The following is a 25036-nucleotide window of genomic DNA, read 5'->3' as shown; positions in this document are numbered from 1 at the left end:
TGTATCTATCACTAAAAATGTATATGATTTGATTTCTATCTTTATTATATAAGGTTATTTTTTGTTAATTTTAAAATTTCATAATTATTTTATTTGGTGATGTTACAATTTTAGTTTATATAAAATTGTATTACTTGTTGAGTTCCTTGTCTTCCAAAGTATATTAAACTCGTTTTTAAAATTTTGTTGAGATTAAAATGAAATAGTTTTTTAAAGATAAGTAAAAAAGTTTAAAAGGATTTGATATGATAAAAGCAAAAATAATATTTTGATTAATATTTAAGATGGTGATACTTTAACACCACAAATAAATACACTAATAAATTATTGTTTTAATTAATTAAAAATATTATTATAATGGATTGTAAAATGTATGTTATTTGATGTCAAATTATGTATTAGTTTGACAAAACACCATATTTAAAAAAGTCTAACTCATTTAAAAATAAACGCCGTTGCCGGGGATCGAACCCGGGTCGTCCGCGTGACAGGCGGAAATACTTACCACTATACTACAACGACTTGATGTTAAGATTTTCAAACAAAACTTAGTTAACTTATAATCAAGTACTCATATGAAAACTGTGATGTAGTGTGATTGCTATACGGTTGAAGGCGTTTGAAATCCGTAAATGGAAGCAACTTTCTCTTCAACGACGGCAAGAGGGTATTGGACCCAGGCTCGTGCTTCGGCAGGTATGCTTCTATGTAATCCTTATACGATTCTGATTTCGTAACGGAAATTTCCCATCACATTCCCTCCTCGTTTTACTCTAACCGCGCACTACTTCAATCTTCCTTCTTATTTCGCATCACGCTGAACCTTTGCTACTGAGAGTAGTGGAGAATCGCGATCGGAATCCGTGTTCACTGTCCATCGCACGCTCTAGCCAGTTTGTGCAGCTGTCACTTCCAACGAGGAAGAGCTCTCTCTATAAGGTTCAGAATTCAGTTTTGCAATCGAAAACTTCAAATACACCACCAGAATGATTTGCAAATGAGAATTGATTTATTAAACCGAGTTTTCATGTCATTTAAAAATAAGATGTTTGTTTGTCGGAGATTTCAAAAGCACGCAAGTTTTCATTAGAGTGTTGGCGCTGCATTCCTTGTTAATATGTTTGGTACCGTTGTTTGCTCTGCCAGGTTTTATCCGCTGAAAAAGAACACATTCACGTTGTCGAGGGAAGGTATAACGTCTTTCGTGATATACTTTGATGTTTTTTAATCTTCATATTTATCAATGCAAGTGTGCACTAGAAATTCTCATTGATACTGGCTTCTTGGTGCTAAACCTTTGAGCTCCCAAATTGACTATTGCTACATCAAGCTTCCGGCAGTGCTCTCGCTGATCCATCTCCATATTGTTGTATGATTGATAGAATGTTTTACCTTATCACTACTTGACCTCGTATTTCCTATATAGTGCAACATATCTAAGTCATTCATTGACTCCCCCATTTCTGCTCATCAACAAGCAGCTTTTCATATTATCGTATCTCAAGAATGCTCCTGGTTTAGGTATATATATTTCTCTAACGACAATCATACTCAGTTCAAGTCTTTTAGACTGGTCTGGGTGCCATGACACTTGCGGATCAGTGATTGGTTTTGCGGTGTATCTAGGATCATCCCTCGTTTCATGGTGGTCCAAGAAACAAGAAACAGTTTCTGGTAGTTCCTATGAGGCCAAATATTGTGTCCTTGCTACCACAACATGTGAATTTTTAGTGGCTGATGTATTCTCCTCTCTATATCACTGCCAATCTCATTTTTCATGAAAGAACAAAGCACATTGAAACTTATTGTCATATTGTTCAAAAAAAGGTCAACTCGGGTTTACTCAAACTGTTATCAGTTTCTTCATATCTTCAGTTAACTGGTGTCCACATAAAGGCTTTATTACCTGCTGATTTTGCACATTTCACTCCAATCTGGGAATGTCAAACATCAATTCCCAGCTTGTGGGGGGATCTTATCTAAAGTTAGTTTTCAATCATCCATAGTAAAACAGAATGAGGTAGTTTTTCTATTGTTAGTTCTCAATCATTGATAGTAAAACATAATCAGTTAGTTATTCTTTCTCATTCTGTATTTTATCTTTGTATGTAAATGAACTTTCCATTTTTTTATAGCAGTTTTTTGCTGATCAATAACAAAAGTTGTTTATTCATTAAGCTCTCTATCAAGTTCTCTTGCATATTCATCAAGCATGTTGAGCTTAATTACAATATACAGAGCAGTTGATTTCTCAGGGAAAACTGCTTGGGTGAACCCGTAAAAGGCAGTACACAAAGATGAACATAGCATTAAAATTTGGCTACGTAGTTTTTTTGTGGTAGAAAAAGCTATGGATAGATTGTCTGAATTGAGTTAATTTTGTTACTTCTGGTTCTTGTACTGTGCAGTCGTGTTGATGAGTTATATGATGCATTGGTTGCAAGACTTCTGCCTTTGGTGCTACTGTCACCAAATCCTAATCACAAGTAAGTTATTGTTTGTGGAATTACATAAACAGAAGTTATTCTGAGTGATGCTGCGATTGTACAGAATGATGTATATCCTTCATCATGTTGCATCATTAAATGTGTACACTCCACCAATTTTCTGTCGTATCTTACTATTCACTGCATGATTTTGAAGTATTATGTGACTGTCGTAGCCATACTGCCATTTATACCTTAACCTTTAACTCATGAATCACCAAATTCTGTCATTGTGAAAGCCTTGGTTAGGTTGTGCAAACTGCTATATTACTTATCTGATTGCCATTCTGCACTAGATGTTATCTTCAATTAAATGTGTGTCTTGTGCTATCCTATATTTGGCAATTTATTTATTATATTAAATCTAATGAACTGGTTACAGCGCCCTCCTCTACTATATTTTTTTATGGGTCGTGGGGGTGGGAATGGTGAAGTTTGTGAAGTAGAAGATATAATCAAGCATCAAATAATTATGCCATCCTTTTGTGCCCTCCTTTTTTAATCATGATAGTCATGCTTTCTGTGATACTTGCATAGGCTTTTAGTTGGCCTGGCCGGTCCTCCGGGTGCTGGAAAAAGCACTGTAGCACATGAAGTAGCCAGACGCATAAACAAACTTTGGCTAGAGAAAGCTTCTTCCTTTGACTCTAAGGTGCAACCTCCAGATGTTGCGATTGTGGTTCCTATGGATGGTTTTCATCTTTATCGTTCTGAACTAGATGCAATGGAGGTTAGTGTCCTTCTGCTGCTCAACATTTTTTGTTGTTATCCATGTGAAATGTTATACCAGGTTCATTTCATTGTTTTAGTGATGATCTAGAGTTGACTAGTTAGAGCGTACAGTCAAACCAGTTGTACTTGAAAGGGCAATAAGTGGGTGATCTTTTGTCATTTTCCATTTGACAAAGTATTCAAAAGGTTGTGGGATGTGCACATGTCATGTATTTTTCTTATTGATCTCTTTCCTTTGGGGTTGTGATGCTACTTACACATTATTGGAAGATTAGACCATGAACTAGTCACCTTACAAAAAAATAAAAATAAAAGTTCTAGAGTTAACTACATGTAGTAAACTGTATAAATACATGTGAAATGAGGTCCTTATTTATTGTCGATAGCATGAGGAATTATAATTCTGACATTCTGACTGATTTTTTGATAATAGAATCCTGAGGAAGCACATGCCAGAAGGGGAGGTATGGTACTTTTTTATTAGTCGTTAGTTCCAGAAATTGTATTCATCAGAAAATCACTGATCTTTCAATTGGTATATCAGCTCCCTGGACATTCAATCCATTGCGACTTCTCACATGTCTCAAGAATCTAAAAATTGATGTAAGATTTATCATTATTAGTGGCATTATTATCAGCAGGTTTGGAAACTTTAGAATTGGTTCATGACCATAACCTTTTTCTAGCTCAAATTATGTGGATTATCTCTATGGGCTAATTCTGTGGGAAAATTGGGATACACAGAAAGAACAGTTAGCATCAATTCCTTGACATGATGGAGTTCTAATCTCCTTTTTTCTTTTGCATTTTGGTGAAACAAAATCTTTAGGGATCAGTTTCTGTACCATCATTTGACCATGGTGTTGGGGACCCAGTGGAAGATGATATCTTTGTGAACCTTCAGTGAGTATTTTAATATTGAAATGTGGTTATTTTAATAATTTGACACATTATAATTTTATATTGAACAAAAGCAAATGATGAAAGATAAATATTTTAAAGCTAACATTTAGAGAGAAATTGTCGTCATTAATGAGGTTAGAGGATAAAGTTTGACAGGGAATAATCAGATTCTCCACCGGATGACATAATTGTGTCTATGTTTGAATTTTTTACGAAGTCCAAGATATAGTAACTATTTTTTAAGCAGAAGATCAAGTGAAAGTCTACATATTCAAGAACTTTCTGTTGAGAAAATGTACCAAATATAATTTAACTTTATGATAGTGTACTACATGTATAACAATTCTGACAGATTAAGCCTCGGGCAGTCTTTAGTTTCAATAGTTTTGTTGATCATTATGTTATTGATAACTTGTAATATTAATGCTAAAGGCAACAATATCTTGTATTGGGAAGTTTTTCTGTAAGACTTGTACTCTTATTTCTTTGCTTATCCCCAAATCCCCAATTAGACGTCTTTTCACAAATCAAGGTTATTGATTTAAAAGTTGTTACTACTTTACATTGTCTGTTATTTCGGATATGTTGATATACTGCATGAACATATTTCTTTATATTCTTCCTTTGTTTAGGCACAAGGTTGTTATTGTAGAAGGTAACTATTTGCTCTTGGAAGATGGGGTATGGAAGGAGATATCATCTTTGTTTGACGAGAAATGGCAAGTATTGATTTTACCAAGGCACATATGTCTTCGTATACTTCCCGTTGATCTTTATAGGTTTGAAACTTGTATGTTCAGGTGTTGAAAATTACTGCTTGAAAATTCTTTTGTGAAAATTGTTCTTGTGAAAGACAATTGTATGTTACTGAACCACAATATTCAGCCGATCATTAATTGTGCTTGTTTCATGCATGTCATTATTGTTACTAGCTAGATCTTTGGTTTCCGAAGCCCATGAAGATACAAATGCCTTGGGATAGAAATTAATTGGGATACATAGTTTAGTATAATTGTTTTGGCATGACTATTTGCCTTTCTAGCTGCACCATTTGTTGAAAGAGTTCACTAAAATCTTTAAGTAGCGAATTCTAGTCCCGGTCACTGTTTTATGCTGTTCATTTTTCTGCATTTTGTTTCAGATCTACATAATCTATAAGACTGGGACTGGTGGTTTATGTTCTAGAATGACAGTTGGGCAATTTCAAGATCTGTAGAAAATGGCTTTACATGAATCAAGAAAGCTGCAACCTAATCTGATAGCGATTTCTGCTTTTGAACTTAAGAGAATTGTCAAGGATATCCTTTTTTTTATAATTTGTTTGTTCTTATTCTTTTCTAGGTTTATTGATATTGACATTGACAAAGCTATGCAGCGAGTTTTAAAGAGGCATATTTCAACTGGTATTTACCTTGTACTTTTCCCCAATATACTATATCAGTTTCCTCCGTAAGGAGGGCATTTGAATGTACTTGTGATTAATGTCTCCTTCTCCATCTATAGGCAAACCTCCAGATATTGCTAAACAACGGGTAAACTACTCATCAACTTGTGATGTTAATTTTTCTGTTTATATTTGATTTATTTTGTTGGCACTGAGTGACACACTTGCATGCATCACTAAATCTCATGATGCAGATAGAGAACAACGACAGGCTCAACGCAGAACTTATAATGAAGTCCAAGAAAAATGCTGATATAGTTATCAAGTCAGTTGATTTCTGAGGAATCTGTTTTGCGCCAAGTCAAGCCCAAGGAGAGTATTATGAAAAACCTTCGAAGGGCTTTCTTTAATAAAAGAATTGATTTTTCAGAGTCAAACAAACTGATTTTTTTTAATTATTATTACACAACAGATTTTAGTGCATTTTTAATTTTTTTCCTCAGCCTTACTAAAATTATCTTAACCGTTCCTAAAAATTATCCATAGCCTACCTGACATATTTTGGCAGTGGGTCCAAGTACCTGTTAGACATGACATGAAAGCCAATGCTGGCTCTGATTTTGGGTGTGTCGGGGGATCTCAAATAACTGCTCTCGTGTTCTGTCCCTTCGACTAAAAATATATAACCTCAACAGAAAAAATAAAAATAAAAATTGTGAAAGAATGGCTGAGATGATTACCTACGGGATGTGGATAATCATGCATTACAAGTTACACATAACTTGTGGTTTGCAATAATATTTTTCTCAGAAGCAGCGTCATTGAAAAGCAGTCATGACTGTCATTGCGGATGTAGATTTTGGTGGTCGACTTTTCGTCGGCCGCCACAACATGACGGTGGTGAATCAGGTTTTGCACGGTGGCTCATGGCTGCCGTGTTGGCTTGGTGCTCTCATGCGAGACCCGACTTAACGACGAGTTAAAATACTAGTCAATCCTAATCTTCTTCGCTTTTTATTTTCCTGGGGGTTCCAATATTGTGCTTTTATTTTTTTGAAGAAAGGGGTTGTTCCATATAACCCGACCCAAACCAAACAATTAGAACAAAACTTTAACCTAGGCACCCTACTCAACTTGAACCTATTCGTCCAACTTGCGTTGTTGTGTAGTGCTGCCGCCGTCACACACTCGTTGTCACTCCTGCCACCACTGTTGACGCGTTACTGCTGATTGCAACTCTTCTTTTTTCCCTTTCAATTTCCTTTTCGTTTAGCATCACTCCAATCAACGCCTTAACTTTTTCTTCTTTTCTACTCAATAATTTATTTACTCAATAATTATTTTCTGAAATAAATTATCACTTATTTTATTTTCTAGCAACCACAATGGTGATTGAACATGTACTTCAAGAACATCCCACGCAAATGAATGAGATTGAAAACATTATTATCTCATAGGACAACGTTGTACCTTGCACCATGACTAACAAATGAGAGAAGATTTCGAGAAATTATTTAAAGAAAATCAACTACTTCCTCCAATTGAATTTTTCACTTTTAGTATTGATAAAAGGAGAGAAAGTAGTAGAAAAAAAAGGAACAATGTATATGTTTTGTAGAAATTCAACTGATGCAATATAGTATCAAAGTGGCATGTGCAAAGTTTAAAGGCATTGTATGTTTTTTTTATAGTTAAAATAATTGATAGGTAAAATATTGATAGTTAATTAGATATTAATTTAAAAAATAGTTTAATAAAAATTACTTTAAATATCAATAATTTTTTAATTTATAAAATATTATTTATTTTAGTTAATATAGTAATTAATTATTTTTTATTTTTAAAATTAATTTTTATTTAATGATTTTTTTAATACTTGTGAAGTTTGCTAAATATTCTAGATATATACATTACATAAGATGAAAATTTATTTCTAAATCATATAAATATTTAACTATTTTAATTTTAAAAAATATATAATTTACTTAACCTTGAAACATTTAGCAATTGTGAGGTTTTTTTTTAATTTAGATTAATAATCTCTATATTTTCAAATTAAATAAATGAAATGCAACACTAACTAAATAATTTTATGCAAAATAGTAAATAAAGTTGATAATCAATTTTAAAAGAGAATATTTTTATCTGCAAACTTGAGGATAGGAAATAAAAGTTGCGTCCTTCGTTTCTGATGTTAGTTTTATTTGTTGTTCATAACTTTATCTATATATAGACTTTCTTTATGCGTATTTCACCAATTTAGCGACAAATCTAATCGCAGTGATTGAAGTTCCGTAATGAACTTGACTTGGATCCGCAACACTACCTCTCAAGTGTTCCGGTGGAGACCACGGGAAAATGTTAGTTTCCCAACCATATGTGATAGTAGTTAGTTGTCATCATCGGTTTATTGCATTTGCATGTTAGTTTCATCAATCACCACAAAAAAAGAGGGACACCAAATAAATGAAAATAGCTAAACCACCAACTAGATTATCATTTGGCAATTAGTTAAGATCCCATGGATGAGGTAGCTCCAATCTACTTCCCAATTCCGATCCAACCACATGCATACATATAATATTTTCAAAACAAATTCCAAATATTTATGCTTATGATAATTTCACAGAAAATGAAAGCAATAATTTGACATATTAAAGAGACACCTACTTATTTGGTCACATTGACTGAATATACAACCTATAAAGTAAGATCACACTTTAGAACTGAGAATATGAAATCAGAGAAATAATGTAATTTTTGTGTATGTTTAGATTGGAGAAAAGATTTGTGAGGATAAGAGAGAGTTAATTTGTGAAGATTAAAGAGGATGTGTGAGAATGTGTGAGGTTGTTTGGATTGAGGATAATACAGTAGATTTGTGATGATGATTTATTTGAAATTTGTGAGTGATGTGATAGTTGAAATAGAATTTATAATTTTTTTTAAAGGTGTAGAATGTAAGTTTCAAATTTAACTCTATTATTAAAAATATTTAAATAATGAGTTATGATATTTTTTTTTTTAGGTTTGAAGTACTATCAATTTTTTTTTAGGTTTCAACTACACAACTCCAAGCACTCAAGATCTAACCCGAAAAGAAAGAGAAAATATAAATATAAATTTTTAAAAATTAAAAAAACGAAAAAAAAGAAACACAGTAAGAGAATCGATTCTCTATGCAGTTCAAATGTAAGGAGAATCGATTCTCAATGACACCAAAGAGAGCAAAATCAATTGTGAGTGTTTTACAAAGATATGAAAATCGATTCTCTCATGAGTACAAAGTTTCCAAAATCGATTTTCATGACTAAAAGCTAAACAATAATAGATTCTTCTTTCCATACAAAATCTCCAAAATCAACTTTCCTGTATGACAAAATCGATTTTCGTTCTCTACATATTGCATGCAAAATTGATTTTACCTTTTCCAGAATGCTTTGTTTCCTTGAACAGTGCCCAATCTGAGAAAATTGTGATTCATGCACAAGATAGGGCAATGGTATCAACGTAAAAACGTATGCTCCTACGTGTAATCCTCTCAAATCCGCACATTTGTGTGAAGATGACAATTTGCTACCTACTCGCTCCTCCATCCGCACATGCACCTCCAAAACAGTGGAAACAAACAAGGTAGTCACTCGTTCGTCAATCCTCGCTCCAACCTCATTCGCAGAAGCAAACAGGACATAAAGGAACTGTGGTGGATGAAATATTCGTTATGCACAAATTAAAGTCTTGACCTGGATTGATCATAAATATTCCATATTATCCTTTTCCTATTCTGAATAGTACCTTAATCTCATAATTACGGTTTAAAAATGTTTAAGTAAAACATAAGAGTAGTGTTAGAGGACTGCTTTTGGGTTTTATGAGGTTTGTATTTTGGGTTTAGATGGGTTATGTAATGTATCTCACATATATGAAATGTATGAGGAGACTATCATGATTCTTCTTATCCGAAGATATGTGAGATCATGTCTCCTGTTTGAAGTTTCCAACTGTGTTTTTTTGCCACTGCCATTGGTCTATTGCTTTTCACACTATAAAAAAAAAAATCATCAAATAGAAATTATATTTAGAGATCAAAATAATTAATTATTATTTGACTAAATTAAAGACTATTTTATAAACTAAAAATGTTTATTGGCATCTAAAATAGTTTTTATTATTTTTTTTTATAAAATAGTTTATAAATTAGTATCTAATCATTAATTACCAAGATTTTAGTTACTTACTACTTTATATTCTAAATTAGTCTCTATTAGTCTTTTAAAGACTAATTTAGAATATAAAACATTAGTTGTTAAAATCTTGGTAGCTAATTTAGAATCAATTTTGAAACCATTTTATAATTTTTTATTAATAATAGAAACCACTTTAGATATCAATAATTTTTTAGTCTCTAAAATAGTATATAATTTAGTCAATATAGTGACTAATTATTTTTTATCTCTAATTTAGTGGTTATTTAATGATTTTCTTGTAGTAGTGTCACATGTGACCCTAATGGTTTGGTCATGCACACTTTTACTATTAAGTTTTTTGCAACTTTATATCACGATATGCAGTTCCTCCTCTGTTCTCAACATCAATGTTGGTAGTCTATAAGGGGTAAAAAGTGTACATTAGTATACTAGATGATGTGTATGCTTTAATTGTTGACATGTTTTCATGATATGTATCTCTTATCCTGGCTTAGGGGTGAGGAAGGTTTTTGGTTGCAGGTGCGGACAAGTTGTCAATGTAGCAGTAATGTAAGCTCAACAGGGGAAGTGAAGATGTTAGAAGAAGATGGATATGGCTCACAAGTTGAAGAATTAGTTGGAACACCCTGTAGTGTTGGAATATATATCAGGGGTGGTGCATTCCAATTAGTATTCCTCGGATATCAGATGCAAAGGTGATTTGTAAAGCCAACTGATCATCTTTGTTGGTTGGGATTCGTTTTTTGGGTTTGCAGGAGATTTGGAAGTGCAATTTTGTAATCTATGGATTTGTGACTATCTTTCTTTATGTAATGAGTTTTCACTAATGCATAAAAGCTATTTAATGACATCCTTACAACATCGGTTCAAAATCAAAAGTCTTGCATTAAAACGCAGTGACATTTTTAAAATTAAAAAGAACTTATAAACACCGATTCATGATAAAACTGCTGTCTATAGTTATGACCCAACACATAGACAACGACTCCTATCAACAACCATTGTCTATGAGCCTCACATAGATAACATTTATCATAAAACTGTAATTTTTTTTTTGAATTTCAGCATAAACAACGGTTATTAGTAAGAACCGTCGTTTATTTGCTTTTTATTTTACCCTAACTAGAGCTCACCTTACTTACGCTCTTATCACTTTCGTTTTCATACTCTCTTGCGCTCTCCTCTCCCTAGAGCCTTGCTCTCTTTGCACTTTGCTTCTTTGCATGTTGCTTTTCTCTATGTAATTTCTTATTATATTACTTGTATGTTGTTCCTCAATTCTTGCAGTGTTCATCATTGATTTTTTAGGTTCTCCACTATGCAGGACATATTCTTAGTTGCGTTTTGGTCTCTTCTACCTTGCTCCTTCGAGCTATCGCTGTCCACCACCACCAGGTTGGTCAAGTTTTTATTTATTTATTGTTAAATATTTTTCTTTATTTTTTTGGGGTTATTATTTTTTATGAGTACATTAATATATAAATTATTAGAGTAAAAAAATAATAATAAGTAATTTTAGGATTTATAATTAAAATTATTTTAGCTAATGTTATTTTAGTTATATAATTACGATGATTAAAGTTTTATAATTAGTATTAGGGTTTATAAATAAAGTAATATGATTATATAAAAAAATTAGAATTTATAATTAATATTTAGTTAATGATATAATTAATATTAATAAAATATAATAATTAATATGAGGGTATTTAATTAGTATTAATAAAGTACGACCATCGCACGATCAAACCTACGTATAATACTTAAACGTTTACTATCAAAGTTTTTTCTATTAATTAGGGCATGATGTAGATAGAGCATACTCAGAAGTCAACCCAATGCAAATTATCAAAAGCTGACATGGTTAAACCTAAAAGTTTGTAATTTTTTGTCTTCCTCTCTTTATTGCTTGTCAAAATATCAATATTAATTTTTAATTGAATTGTAGTGTAATAAACAACCATGAGGGTATGAGTATGACTACTATATTATGAAATGGATGACTACCACTACATAAGGATAGGAATTCAAAGAAATTGGAAACATGTGACAATATTTAAATTATTCTTTATAATAAAAGTATATATACTTTAACAGTAATTTGAACTTATTTTGTATTGTAGTATTTTACGGATGTTCAAGTATCACATTCAAAGCAATGAACTATGTGAGAAATGCTTGAGCTACATACTTCATTAATTTCTATAACTCTAGGATAGCTAATTAAGAGTATATAGGTTTGAGTAATATATCATGATTCTAATGTGTAGAAAATTAGATAGAAAGAAATATATATTGGTGGTTGTAATTAATTTATCAATATATATAATTTTATTATTTGAAAAATGTGTATCTGTCTAAATCTGTATTTGGATTTTCAAATGAATACGTTAATAAGAGGAGAAAACACATATAACAATCTGAACTAAAAAAAAATAAAATACCCTATACCTTAAACCTTAAATGATTGTGTCTACAACTGTCTTCTATAGTGTCGTATAGATAACGGTTTTGAAAACAACCGCAGTCTATACCATTCTCTAGTATACTTTGACCTTATTTGTTGTGAACTATAGTTGTCGGTTGGTTAAAATAACCGTCGTCTATAAGGCCTTATTGACTATAGTTGTGAACCGTCATTTATAAGTTGAAAGTATAAACTACGTGTTGATAGACTACGGTGTCAAAACCGCTGTTTAAGACGTTTAAAAATTGTTGTCTAAGAACTTTTCTACACTAGTGTTCATAGGTGAATGTAGTGTGTTTTGTGGCTAGGATGTTCTTCTTCCTGTCATGGTTGATGTCTTGTATAATTTTTTTGGGGTTACATCTATTTCTATACCTTGATAGAAGTCTTTTGTATATAGGTTGGAGTACCCCTAGTACTTCTATTTATTTCATTTTCTATTGTTGATAAAAAAAATACTTTAAAATTGAGTCATGTCTCAAAAAAATATGCACGTTCAAGAATATTTTTCTTAACTCAATAATGAAATTAATCTTATAATTAAGACATGTAATAAATAATTTTACGATTTTCTATCAATTTTAGTGAGAAATATTCATCTAAATTTTCTTGCTTGACATATTGGATTTCCCGTAAAATTTTGGCAATTAAGGATATACATAAAAGGATTTATGAATGTATTGTAAATACAAAAATAATATTAAATTTGAAATTCAATATCACGAGTTAAACCAAACAAAAAAAAAAAAAAAAACATCACCAAATCATCCAACAAAAAAAGTACGACCAAATTAAATTTCATTTGTAAATGCCACGAAAAGTTAAACGAGGGATTATTTACGCATATTGATGTTTCCCCCCTCTCGTCAATCTATAAAATTAAGTTTGACCAAGAAACCACACTCACTCACACACACACTAACACACTCTCTCTCTCTATAGGGAAAATTAGACAGCAATATCTTGAAGGAATATAATAATAAATTAAAGAAGGTATTTGAAATGGGCATGCATAAATGCTCCATGCACACGCACATGTTGTTGTTTCCCATCCACTATGTTCAGGGAACATTTCCGGTACTATCTATTCGGCTCTTGATGATCAAAACAAAAACTAACGTAAATGCAATAAATACAGTTTTGTTATTATATGAAATATGATTAATAGCAAGGAATCTCATAATGATAAGGGAAAACTTTACAAGACAATTTTAAATGTAAAGCATGATAATATGTCGCTACAACTACAACAGACAAACACATCTTAAAATTATTATTAAGCAACCACTCACACAACACAACCAAAGATATATAAGAAAGCCAACTCTAACAACAACATAATTCAGAGTCATTATGTTTCTGTTCATCATTAGTACTTAATTAGACATGCATCTCATTGTTTTGTTTGAAATATCATATAACAAACCATAATCATACACAAATTAACTATAATTCAACACCCTGCAATGTCCATCCCTGTCTGCTGCTGCTTATCCTTACTTTAGTTACTAACCCAACTTGGGCACCACAATTACAAAGGATGGAGCAGGTCATCAATGTGCCACTACTCTAGCTCCTGTTCTTGCTTTTTGCCATGGCTCTTGGTGCTGAAATAATAAAATTTAAACAACTTTTTTTATAATGTGTATCGAAATAAGATCTCTAGACTTTGCATGCATAAATTAGTTAAACACTTTCGTGAGTGAATACAAGGTTTATAAATGATACACCTAAAATAATTAGTAATTTACAGAAACTCTCTCTTGAAAAGATAGTAGTTTAAAGACCAGGCACTTACCAAGACCAAGGCCAATAGCCTCCTTTCCTTTCATAATGCGTAAACGCTTGCATGATTCAACAAACATCCTGGTTTACATGAACAAAATCCATGTTATACTATTTATTATTTTGTCTAAGATTTTATACCAAAATGACTTCATTATCACCAAAAGTCACATTCAATAGGTGCATCAATGGTGATATAATAGTAATGATGATATAATTAATAATATACAAATAATATAAATTGGCAGTTATATAAGGAGGCATTTCTTCTGATGCCGAGGAGAAATGCTAAAAGATTATGGGAAAAATCTTTTTAATTCCTACAAATGATATGATTTTCTACGTAAATTAGTTTGCTAAATAGAGTCTTCTTTGAAGTTATAATACAAAGTTCAATTATGGTGGTGAATTGATTTGAGGTGATATAGAGCAGAGGTGAAAGACTTACTCCCATGGGACATCACCGACAAGCATCCAGTCACCATCCTTGTCCTCGTAGGTTGGGACATAATCAGAGCTGTTCAAAAGATCCATCAGTTTGCTCTCATTCATGAAATCCTTCATTCCTTGGGATTCACAATTGCCTGCCATTGCACACATCATGCAGCATTAATTGGTAATCATTACAACCCTAATCATCAACCAAATTAAGCTTCTAACTATTTACATGCATGCAAAGATTTCATTCCATTTGAAATATAAAAAAAAGATTGTGTTTACTTACCAATGGTGAAGGAGCTGAACATTTTGCCTAAAGAATCAGAGAGCTCGCGGTAACTCTGATACATCTTCAAGTCCACTTTGCGCAGATAAGGTGCTCCATCCATGCTAACTTTCACAAAGCTTGCATTAGGGCTGCTGTTCTTTTCACTCTCTTCTCCAACACTCTTCTGTACAGCTAACATGTTCTTCCGGAAGGACCGCACAGGTGGCCAACCCACCACCTGTGCCCTACGCATTTCATTTCAATCCATCACTTTGTTACGATCAATACAATACAACGCATCATCAACACATAATAATAAGGTTAATTATATAACCAAGTTATTAAATAAGTCAATTCTACAGCGAAGCGTTTCAGGTTTCTTTGAAGATTTAATTAATGTATATAAGCAAATTAGAAAAATAGAGTTGGTGGTGACTGAGAGGCTGGGAGCCATATAACTTTGCATAAAAAATAGATTAATTAAGCACGTAAAAATTTATGTTTCTGTTTTATTATATTATAATCCAACCCTCCTTTTCCTTTATATTTACTGGTGTAGTTTTACCCTTTAATAACCCATACAGTGTTTTACATCACTGCGTAAATGAATCGGCAGAAGAAGAAATTATGCTATGGCTGATCAGGACAAGAAAGGTGTAACTTTTTTCTGGTGTACTACATATCATCAAAACTTTCAGACATAATTGTAAATTATTGCACTTTTCTCCATAACTGGCTAGACAAGTAGAACACGGTTTTGGCATGAACCCGTACGTGATTCCATATTTATGTTGTACGAGAGTTGAGAACGTCTTATTTTTCATTGCATTTTATTTATTTATACAGGAAATAAAAATATATCTTTTGGACAAAACTCACAAAAGCATATTTTTTAATCACTCTCACCCCCTCTCTCTATCACAAGTTTATGTTTCAGTCTCTTTCATTTCTTTATTCCATCCACCACGATCTCATCTCTTCCCACCGTTTCTATCTTTTCCACACCAAGCGTCATATATAAAAAATTACTTGCTTATTAGCCCTAGACCATACCATGAATTAGTATATAAATACTATAAGCCTTCTTTACAAGCTTATTAACACTCTCTCTCTCTCTCTCTCTCTCTCTCTCTCTTTTTATATATATTGTATCATGAAAGGTACAACTAGCTAGAAAAGAAAGAAGAAGTTAAATAATCTCTGTTATATAAATATAAAATAAAAGCATGGAAAATTTGTAACTGTTTGGCTGTGATAATGAAAAACTTACTTGGCTGGAGGCTTAGCAGGATCTGCAGGCAGAAGGGTCTTCTCCTTAGGCAAGGTGTTGTGCTTATGAGTTGGATCTGCTCCAGTGGTTGGTTCCTTGGATGAAAGATTAAGCATCAAATCCACTGTGGCAGTGTCATCCTGAGTTTCAGTCTCAGAGAATCCTCTCTTCCTTAGCACTTCTTCAGTGGCTGAGGCAGCGTTTCCAGGCAGTCCAAGCCTTAGCTCAGTTTCTTCAAACCCCATGTTCTCCTTCTTCAGGCCAACCTCCATGAGTTTTCAGTCTCTTATATGCTCTATCACTTTATCACTCTTTCTCTCTCTAAGCATTCAGTTATTTGTTTGGTATGTGGCAATAATAGTGAAAGATAGGAGGTGGGGGTACTAATGTACTATGGTATAGGGGCAGGGGCAGGACAAGGGGACGTTTAAGGAGGGTAGCGTTTGGGCGTGGTGGGCATTAATACAAGGACGCATGGTGCGTCCTGTCTTTTTAATCGAAATTTTTTAGAGGGAATGGGTTTCTGACACGTGGAGGAATGTGTGAGCTGGACTTTTCTGTGCATGCTGGCCTTGGTGACGACAAGGTGATGTTATCTTCCTATGATTGTTGAGTGGAAGAAGCGGAAGTGGACACCCCATGTTGCTTGCTTACACCACTTCATTTCTTTATTCATCCTAGGGTTTCGTCATTTCACACACAAGGGTAACTCACTCACTGCATTCATGCCTTTTTCATTCTAAATTATTCTTCTACTTTTATTCCTGTTTCCCTTCTCAACTCATGTCTATTATCTCACAACTATAACTTTTATAATACACTTCTTTGCATGCACACGCAAGATCGATTATTCCATACACCAGTAACTGTTCATGTTATGGTCCAAAGCAAAATTTTCAAAAGTGTACCTTTTGCGACTTTTATGTAATGATATATATTCAAATTCAATTGCATTCATTGAACTGTGATGCCCTTTCTTAAACAAAGATCATCGTTAGAGGTGAACACCACTATTCATCTTTGGGTTTAGCCACCATTATTATTGGTCTTAGATAGATAATCCACCTAGGATCGATAAAAAAGATTCCAAACTCAAGAAGTACTCGTTTCCCAAGTGGACTCTTACGTGGATGCATGCGTTAGAGAAAGGTCTTCTAATATATTTTACCATTAATAATCAGGAATAGACATATACTAACTCCCTAGTTTCTGCATCAATTGTTTTTATACAGTTAATCCATACAGTGTAATTAATAATTTCAAAAAATGTTTCACCGTAATAGAAAGTTATTCACTATTTAGCTAGAGCTGTCAATCAGAGTAGCCATACATATATAATTAACACATATCGTACGTGTTCAATCAACATACATTACTGAAAGTGACGATACTTGATCTCTGATGACAAGAAGATTTTTTGTTTCCAACATTTTGCTCAGTGTGCGTATACATGACTATATAAGCTAAACCCTTTCATTTCTGTCCATCAATATCTATAGCTCTGTAATTGTCAAACTTAACCCCTTGGTTCTCTGTGAGGCAGGCATGTTGCCTATGAGATAACCATACTGTTCAGTGGCACAGAAACAAAAATAAAGCATATAAAAAAAATGAAAGACATGAGTGTGGTTTTCTTTTTAATTGTAGTAGGTAATGCTCACTTAATACGTTGTTTACTGTACATAATTATTACAAATAAAAGTACTGAGCGCACTTTATAGACAGACTAAATTTTTGTTGGGATGATGTGCTAAAGGAGGTTGACAGTGGAAGTTGTGGTGAAAAAAAGCATATATAAATGAAGGTGTGCAATTATTTGACAGGAACACTTAACTGTTTGTTGTTACTGTGTACATACACATAAAGATTTGAGGTATGATCCGTGAGGCGTTACTTGAGAATTGCACGCACACATGGTGGCCACGTTCATGTTGCCCCAATTGTCCTCTCCCTTCAACATCTGGGATTGTCAAACTAGACAGTGAGAAAAGAAACTGAAAAGATTGTGTCCAAGATTATGTTAAGACCTTCTCATCGTGGTTGATATTCGAGTCAGGTTAAGTTTCAGACATCCAAATCTTGTTTTCGCAATGGCTTTTAATTTGTGGGATGACTGTGATCCTCATTCACGCAAGTTGAGAGACATCATTTCAAAGAAAATCCATTTTCTTATCAACAGTCTTCCAGCTTATCAACTTCATAATCATAATTTCAAAACTTATATCTTTCTACACAAACTTTTCTTTATTATGTGCAACCTAACATGCTACTGTATGTATACTCTTAAATTAATGGTAATCAATTATATATATAGATGATTTATAATTTATAATATTTTATTTAAAAATCCCTCTATGCACCACACCTATACATAGGCTTATTGTACTAAACATGTAAGCTTTAATATTTGATTAAAACAAAAAGTCTGAACTGTTTTTAGGTTTCTCTCTTTTTTCCCGTTGCATTTCGTATATTGCTTTTAAGAGTTCGAATGTTTGTATAGTTTGGTAATCATTATTGAATCTCTACAAACTTAAAAATGTTTTAATCCGAAATTTATCTTATCATGATAGAGAAACAAATTTAAAATTCAAAGCATCAAAATGCATGTTTCGGGTTGAGCAGAAGAAACTCGATTCCTTTTTAGAAGGCTTAAAATCATGCATGAGATATTAATATGTATAGAAACTCACTATCGAAAGATATTTATTTGCATTTCATAGATCAAACTCCGTGAGATGATATTTAAAAGAAAGAAAGAAATAGCATTTAAAACTACAAAGTTATAAAAAAATTGTTTTAATTATTTGAAGATGTGCAAGAAAGTGGCATAAAAAAATAGGTATATGAAGGATATATATAATAAATAAAAATCTTAAAGGTGAGAATGAATACTAAAAGAAGTTAATTGACAAGTCCTTAAAACGGCACATCCAGAATTGTAGAGTCTAGAATATAGGAAAATGGGAGGTGATGGTCAAACATGTGAAGTTTGATGAAAATGGAAGAATATGAATACCAAAAATGGTGTAGGAGGTGATTTGAGTTGAGTTTGCCCTTTTCCCACTTCGGTCTAATTGGGTATAGGCATAAGGGTGGGACCAATATATGTCACAGAGTCATGTGGTAAGATTCATTGGAAAGAATTGTTAGGTCCCACGGAAGTGGCCATGTGGGTTTGTTGGCCTTATGTAGTCCTAGGTGTCAAACCCTATCCCATGTGCGCCGCTGGAGGGCACCCCACTCACTCTCTCTCTCTCTCTCTCTCCCTCTCCTTTACCTTTTAACTCTTCTTTTTATTCTTATCTTACATTTTCTTATTTTACCATTTACAAGTAAGAGACACAACAATATAGGGACAATAGTAATGCTTCATGTAAATGGGGAAAAGAGTTGCACTATTGTCAAACATTTCCCTTACATTATAACTTCTTATTCTCAAAATTATAGGCCTTCACCATCCCAATTATGTACCCTCAAAAGCCCTATTATCCCTTACACTAAATTTTCATATCTCACAACCTTTTACCATCAATTTACCCATTTAATTCTGACAACAATTCCATATTCGTGTTCCTGCACCCTTGCAAGCCATTGGAATTTTTCACATTGCCAAACTATCGAATAAGAGAATTTTTTTTATTAGCAAATAATAAAATAATAAATAAAGATATTTACTTAAACTTTTATACAAAAAATTCTCTTATATAACTTCCCAAAACAGAATCTAATATTATGGACATTCTCACACAACCTGTATCAAAAACTATACCTTATATTAATTTAGAATTATTTTCTAAAAAAATTGACACAAAAAATTAACCCACCAAAATATTTAAAATACTTACAGAAATAAAAAAAAATTAAATTCTTTAAGAAATCATACCGCGTTTTCTTATAACCGCATATGTATTGTATACAATCGAACTTACTCGGAGAAAGAAGTTAGTATATAAACAATAGTTTACATATATACAGAATTCATATTTCTATATTTGTATTATCATTTATATTCGAGAATCAATAATGTATTAAACTGTTTGAATAAATTCATATGATTTTGATATGGCATTTAATTTGGAGGGTAAGAGTTACATCGTACCATAAGTGGTCATTATAGAGAAATAATTTATTTTCCTTTTTATTTTTTGTTTTGTTGAAATAAGTTTGTAATGATTATATATGAGAGATATGCTAGTTTAATATATTTATTAGTGTTTTTTATTAGTAAAAAATAATAAATGAAACAGTTTTGACGAAATAATTTCGGAGGAACTTCGATTAGGATGAAAGAACTTTCAATTGGTCTCCACTAAATGGGAGAAATCCACCTGAAAAAGACTTTTCGATAATTAAGTCAGTAGAAGTATAAAGATAATAAGTTTTTTAACAGTATCAAAGTTAAGCTAAGAGTATGTGACAATATAAATTGTACTTCCTGAAAAATGGATATTTATAAATTGATCAGGTAGTATCTTTGGAATGGATCCTTATGAATCATTTAGATTAGTCATATATCTACTATTCATTATTCAATAAATAATCCTTCATTATTTAAGACTCATTATTAAACTATTTTACTTAGGATACAATAAAAATTCAGTTAAAAACATAATCGTCGCAAATTCTTTAATATTCCGATCTTAAGACACGGATACGTACAAAAATGTTTTAATTTTTATACAGAATATTCAGTTGCAAGTATGATCCTCCTCTTTATACATCCTCTAAAAAGTGTAAGCTAACATAAAAATCTTTAATCCTAATAACAAGTATGATCCTCTTTTGTATACATCATCTAAAAAGTGTAAGCTAGCATAAAAATCTTTAATTATAAATTAAATCATGATTCTTATGTCAAAATATTCTATGACAACATAATCTGCTTAAGCAAGCATAACAATGGGCGGTGGTTAACATTTATATAACATGTATGATACCTAATTTTTAAAAAATATTTTTTTAAAGAAACAGAGATTAGACCCAGATAGGGTCTCGTTTCAGGGGGTCGAGGGCTATCCAGGAACAGAAAAAAAAAAATCAAAAAGAGATTGCAATCAAGACATTACATTAAAAATTATTGGCATTTGGTGGTGCAGAGAGATCCTAAGCCATCATCATTTTGGTGATATATAATTAAACTTTCTTTTCAATGCGTAAAAAGTTGTTCCTTTTTCTTGGATCTTGCGTGATCTCAGATCCAATGTTGTGCTTTCTTGAGCTCCATGACCAAGTGCAAATTCGATTCTATGTTTACCAAAACTCATTATTATATATTTTTATACCAATAAATTTTTACACTTCTATTACTTTAATCCTTTATTTTTTCTTTTCTTCTACAAATACAAAAATTCTTTTTTTTAATAATCATATTATTCTTAAAAATGAGTTATGTGAAAACATGATTTCTCTTTTAACAAAAAGTGTAGGCACCACCTTAGCCATTTTCAACATCTGAACCCCCTTGGTACTAAGAATCTGAGATTTTTGTTTTGTCAATGTTTCACATTCAGTTTGTGTCAGTTCTGCACATGACAATGGCGTAGGCTTAGCTATCTACGGTCGTCTTGAACGTGTTGCGTGAATTTAGGTTTAATGTGCGTTTCATGGTTCACTAGCTTAGGTAGACCCAATATTTCACAGACATAAATCACATTAATTTGAATCACATTCCCTATATCCTTCAACTAAAAAGAAGAATATTAACACACAACTCAATATTACAAACACTCTAATTGCTAATACTTATCCTTTTTATCAATTTTATTTCTCATATAATACAAATTTCCATGTTTTCTGTCTTCCTCTCCCCAAGTGTTGTCAACCATTATGATGGGGTCTTGAATCATTTTTCAAAAAACACATGTAAGAAAAAAGACACTTCATGATTTTTATTACTTTGTCACTTGTTTCATATACATGTAAGATAACAAAATTTGATAAAAGAACTTGTATAAACTATCTAAATATGTCTATATCTCGATCATAATAATACATTATTATTTAACTATAGTCTGTCTCAAATTATTTATCATCTCGTAAAAAGTAAAAATGCATTATTTATATGTTTGTTTTAAAAAAAATCATTCTTTACATCCTAACACTTGCATTAATTTACACTTAACTCTACATTTTTAGTAAGCAAATTATAAACAATTATTTGTTATAGTATTTTTTGAAAACTTATGTTACTTTAACATTGCAAATGAAATAAGATGGAGAAAAGTGCGTCTTATGCTTTAACTACAAGGTCTTAAATGGTGAGACAAGATGAAGGATAGAAGTAAGAGACAACGATTTCAAATAAATTGTTTTTCCGAATTGACTTTCTTGTAAGTTTGACGCTTCTTGAAAAGTTCAATAAATTCCAATTATCTTTTTATAGAATGACAATATATATTCAAATTATAATGTTTAGTTTGAATTAGAAATTGTAAGAACATAAAACTTTTTAAAAAAATAAAAATATATAACTCAGATTAATTATGAATATTTTATTATTAAAGTGTAAAATTTATAAATAGTAAGAGTTAGTTATTTAAATTTTATTTTAAAATGAATAATCATCTTTCGAACTCTTTTTTGTTTTTTCCTGACTTTTCTCTCAGATTTTGACTAACGTGTTCATCTTTTTGAAGATCAAGACCTGCCATAGGAATTCTAGATGAAAATTATTGATTAGAATCTTCTTTAGAGTAAATTATTCTTAGTCCCTTTTTCATTTGAGTTAATTTTGAGAAGTTTTGCATGTTAGGATCATAGGGGTGTGTTCAAATTATTGATCAGGATTTTCTGTGTACATGTTTAGGCTTCCTGTGAGTTTTGTGAAGTTGGTGATGGATTTTGTGTTGAGAAAGTTAAAAATGTAAGGGATACTAGTTTAATGTTTAATACTACCTTAGGTTAGATGATTTGGATGTGAATGTGGTGTGATCATATTATTTTAAAATTCTCGCATGAATTGGCGTATTTGTTTATTTGTGATTTAAATCAGATTTATTTTGAATTATATATTGGTTGATTTGTGATTTGAATAAGTTCACTTGAAATTGTGATATTAGTTTGATTGAAATGAAACCCTATTTTGTTTTGAATGCTTTTGAAATATTGTGTGCATCTGTCAATTTTATGTTATAATATTGAACATAGACAAGTGATTCAAGTTGATATTTTTTAATCAACTTATTCAAAGATAGGATGAAATGGAATTGAAAAACTAGCTTCAATCATAATGAACCTATTAGGTTCTAAAAAAACATATTTTTCATGCAAATTTGTTCGACAAGATACGTGCTCGCTCGACGAAATTTGTTTTCTCAAAAACCCGAGAACTTTGGTCGTTGGATGAGCTATATAATACAAGTTACAAGTGGATTGGTCATTGGGCGAGATAAAATTCATTTAATTAAGAACATGAGAGCTTTGACCGTTGGGAAAACCAAATTCACTAGGCAAGCCAAATTCGCTAGAAGAGTAGTTGAAATGAAAACTCCTAATGATTTGGTCGTTAGGTAAGCCAATTCTTGATGAACAAAATTCATTTAACTGAAAACTTGAGAGCTTTGGTTTGTAGGCGAGAGGTTTTTTATGAAAAATTTCCAATGGTGTAGTTGTTGGACGGCTAAAGGTTATTGGACGTTATGATGTCGGTTGGTAGGTGAGCAGAATGGTGGCTTGGCAAATTGCAACACGTGCTTAATTTACTGGGTGAGCCAAATGTTGATTGAGTGATAGGAGGTTTCCTAAACTTTGAAAAAACATGTTTTTAAATGTTTATAAAATTTAAAATGTTTATCTTTAATTATATTGTTATATTTGACCAATATATTGTATTTGAACATTTTTATAATATAATGGATGATGAACTTTTAATTTATTAGCATTTGAATTGAGTTGGATGTGTTTGTGTAAATCAAAATTTATGATGATTTGGTTGTGATATAACATGCAATGTATTGTGAATATACTTATTTTCAAGGATGAAATATTATGTTGAAATGTTTAGGTTGTGTATTAATTTTGGAAATTTTAAAGAGATATTCCTACATCTATTAATATTGGACTCACATTCAGACAAATATTAAGTGGTGAGAGTTGAAGGATGTTCCTATGACCTAGTCTGCAATGTGCAAAAACTGTATGGTAGGTCATAATAAATTTACCTTGTCTTATGAGACTATTTTCTATTATAGAAATTTGTTGTAGTGATAACTTAGTGAACATAGTATCACATGTGCAATTATTTTGAATCGAATTAATTGTAAGAGTCTTCCAGAATTAGACTCAAGTGTTTATGATCACTATATGAAAATATGATTTTACAAACGGTCAAAATGAATCGATAAATGAAAATCATCGACGCAAAAGCGACATTCAAAAATACCTCACTAATATGTTTCTGTGTAAATTTATCAACGATTTAGATCTTTTGGTAATTATCGATGCACATAAATATGTAATTAATAATAGTATTAATTTGTATTTACATTTTTAATGTTATTTATTATTACTAATATCATTATTATTTATAATATAATAATATAATATTATTTTTATTATTATAAATATTATTGTTATTATTATCTTATTTAATATTATTATTATAAAAATATTAATATTGTGAAAATTACGATGAATTTTATCGACGCATAATATTCATTTATCGACGAATATTATCAATGAATTTTGATTTGCGTTCAATTACCGATAAATTTGTGTTTGTTGGTAAGTTTACTGACGAATATTGATTTGCACTAAAAAAAATAGTTTTCGTAATTACTAATGATCCTAAATCTGTCGATAAAATGCATTTATATCAGTAATTTTGTGTCGGTAAATCAATAATTTTTTGTTTGAATTTTAATGTTTTTGAGTTATGACTTAAGAGATAGTGAATTGGGTTGAGATTTTGACATTTGATTTTGATAAATTGATAAATGTTAATATTTTGAATTGAAATTCTATCCATTAGAATATATGGATGACATATGAGTATATGATTGAATTTAGGTATGCATACATTGCTTTTTTTTAAATATAAGATGTTTTCTTATTTGCATTTTGTTTATCAAGATGATCGTGTGTTGGATGAGAGG

At 31.5% G+C, this 25036-nt stretch overlaps 2 protein-coding genes and 1 non-coding gene across 5 annotated transcripts; 1 reads left to right on the top strand and 2 right to left on the bottom strand.

Moving 5' to 3' along the window:
* Positions 1–450: 450 nt before the first annotated feature.
* Positions 451–522, bottom strand: TRNAD-GUC (transfer RNA aspartic acid (anticodon GUC)). Its single transcript has one exon. It is a non-coding gene; the product is annotated as a tRNA-Asp (tRNA).
* Positions 523–539: 17 nt separating this feature from the next.
* Positions 540–5988, top strand: LOC137814262 (putative uridine kinase C227.14). Of its 3 annotated transcripts, none has more exons than XR_011081627.1 (12): positions 540–696; positions 842–939; positions 1147–1190; positions 2409–2486; positions 3024–3216; positions 3652–3682; positions 3763–3821; positions 4048–4121; positions 4754–4840; positions 5263–5524; positions 5625–5653; positions 5760–5988. XR_011081627.1 is itself a non-coding variant. In XM_068616888.1 (12 exons), the coding sequence occupies exons 1-12, from the start codon at positions 633–635 to the stop codon at positions 5844–5846; spliced, it is 906 nt and encodes a 301-aa protein (XP_068472989.1). In that variant the 5' UTR covers positions 566–632; the 3' UTR covers positions 5847–5988. The 3 variants fall into 3 exon arrangements, 1 of the variants encoding a protein (XP_068472989.1); XR_011081626.1 differs by having other exon boundaries at positions 566–696; positions 4754–4900; XM_068616888.1 differs by having other exon boundaries at positions 566–696; positions 5463–5524.
* A 7437-nt stretch (positions 5989–13425) lies between these two features.
* On the bottom strand, positions 13426–16407 carry LOC137814261 (auxin-induced protein AUX28-like). Its single transcript, XM_068616887.1, has 5 exons — positions 15942–16407; positions 14690–14916; positions 14414–14549; positions 13979–14046; positions 13426–13787 (listed from the first exon to the last, which is right to left on the bottom strand). The coding sequence occupies exons 1-5, from the start codon at positions 16211–16213 to the stop codon at positions 13750–13752; spliced, it is 741 nt and encodes a 246-aa protein (XP_068472988.1). The 5' UTR covers positions 16214–16407; the 3' UTR covers positions 13426–13749.
* Positions 16408–25036: the final 8629 nt, after the last annotated feature.

Source organism: Phaseolus vulgaris, chromosome 1, assembly GCF_000499845.2.
Source record: "Phaseolus vulgaris cultivar G19833 chromosome 1, P. vulgaris v2.0, whole genome shotgun sequence".
Classification (NCBI taxonomy): domain Eukaryota; kingdom Viridiplantae; phylum Streptophyta; class Magnoliopsida; order Fabales; family Fabaceae; genus Phaseolus; species Phaseolus vulgaris.
Note: the sequence above shows the minus strand (reverse complement) of the source record. Positions and strands in the feature narration are given on the sequence as shown.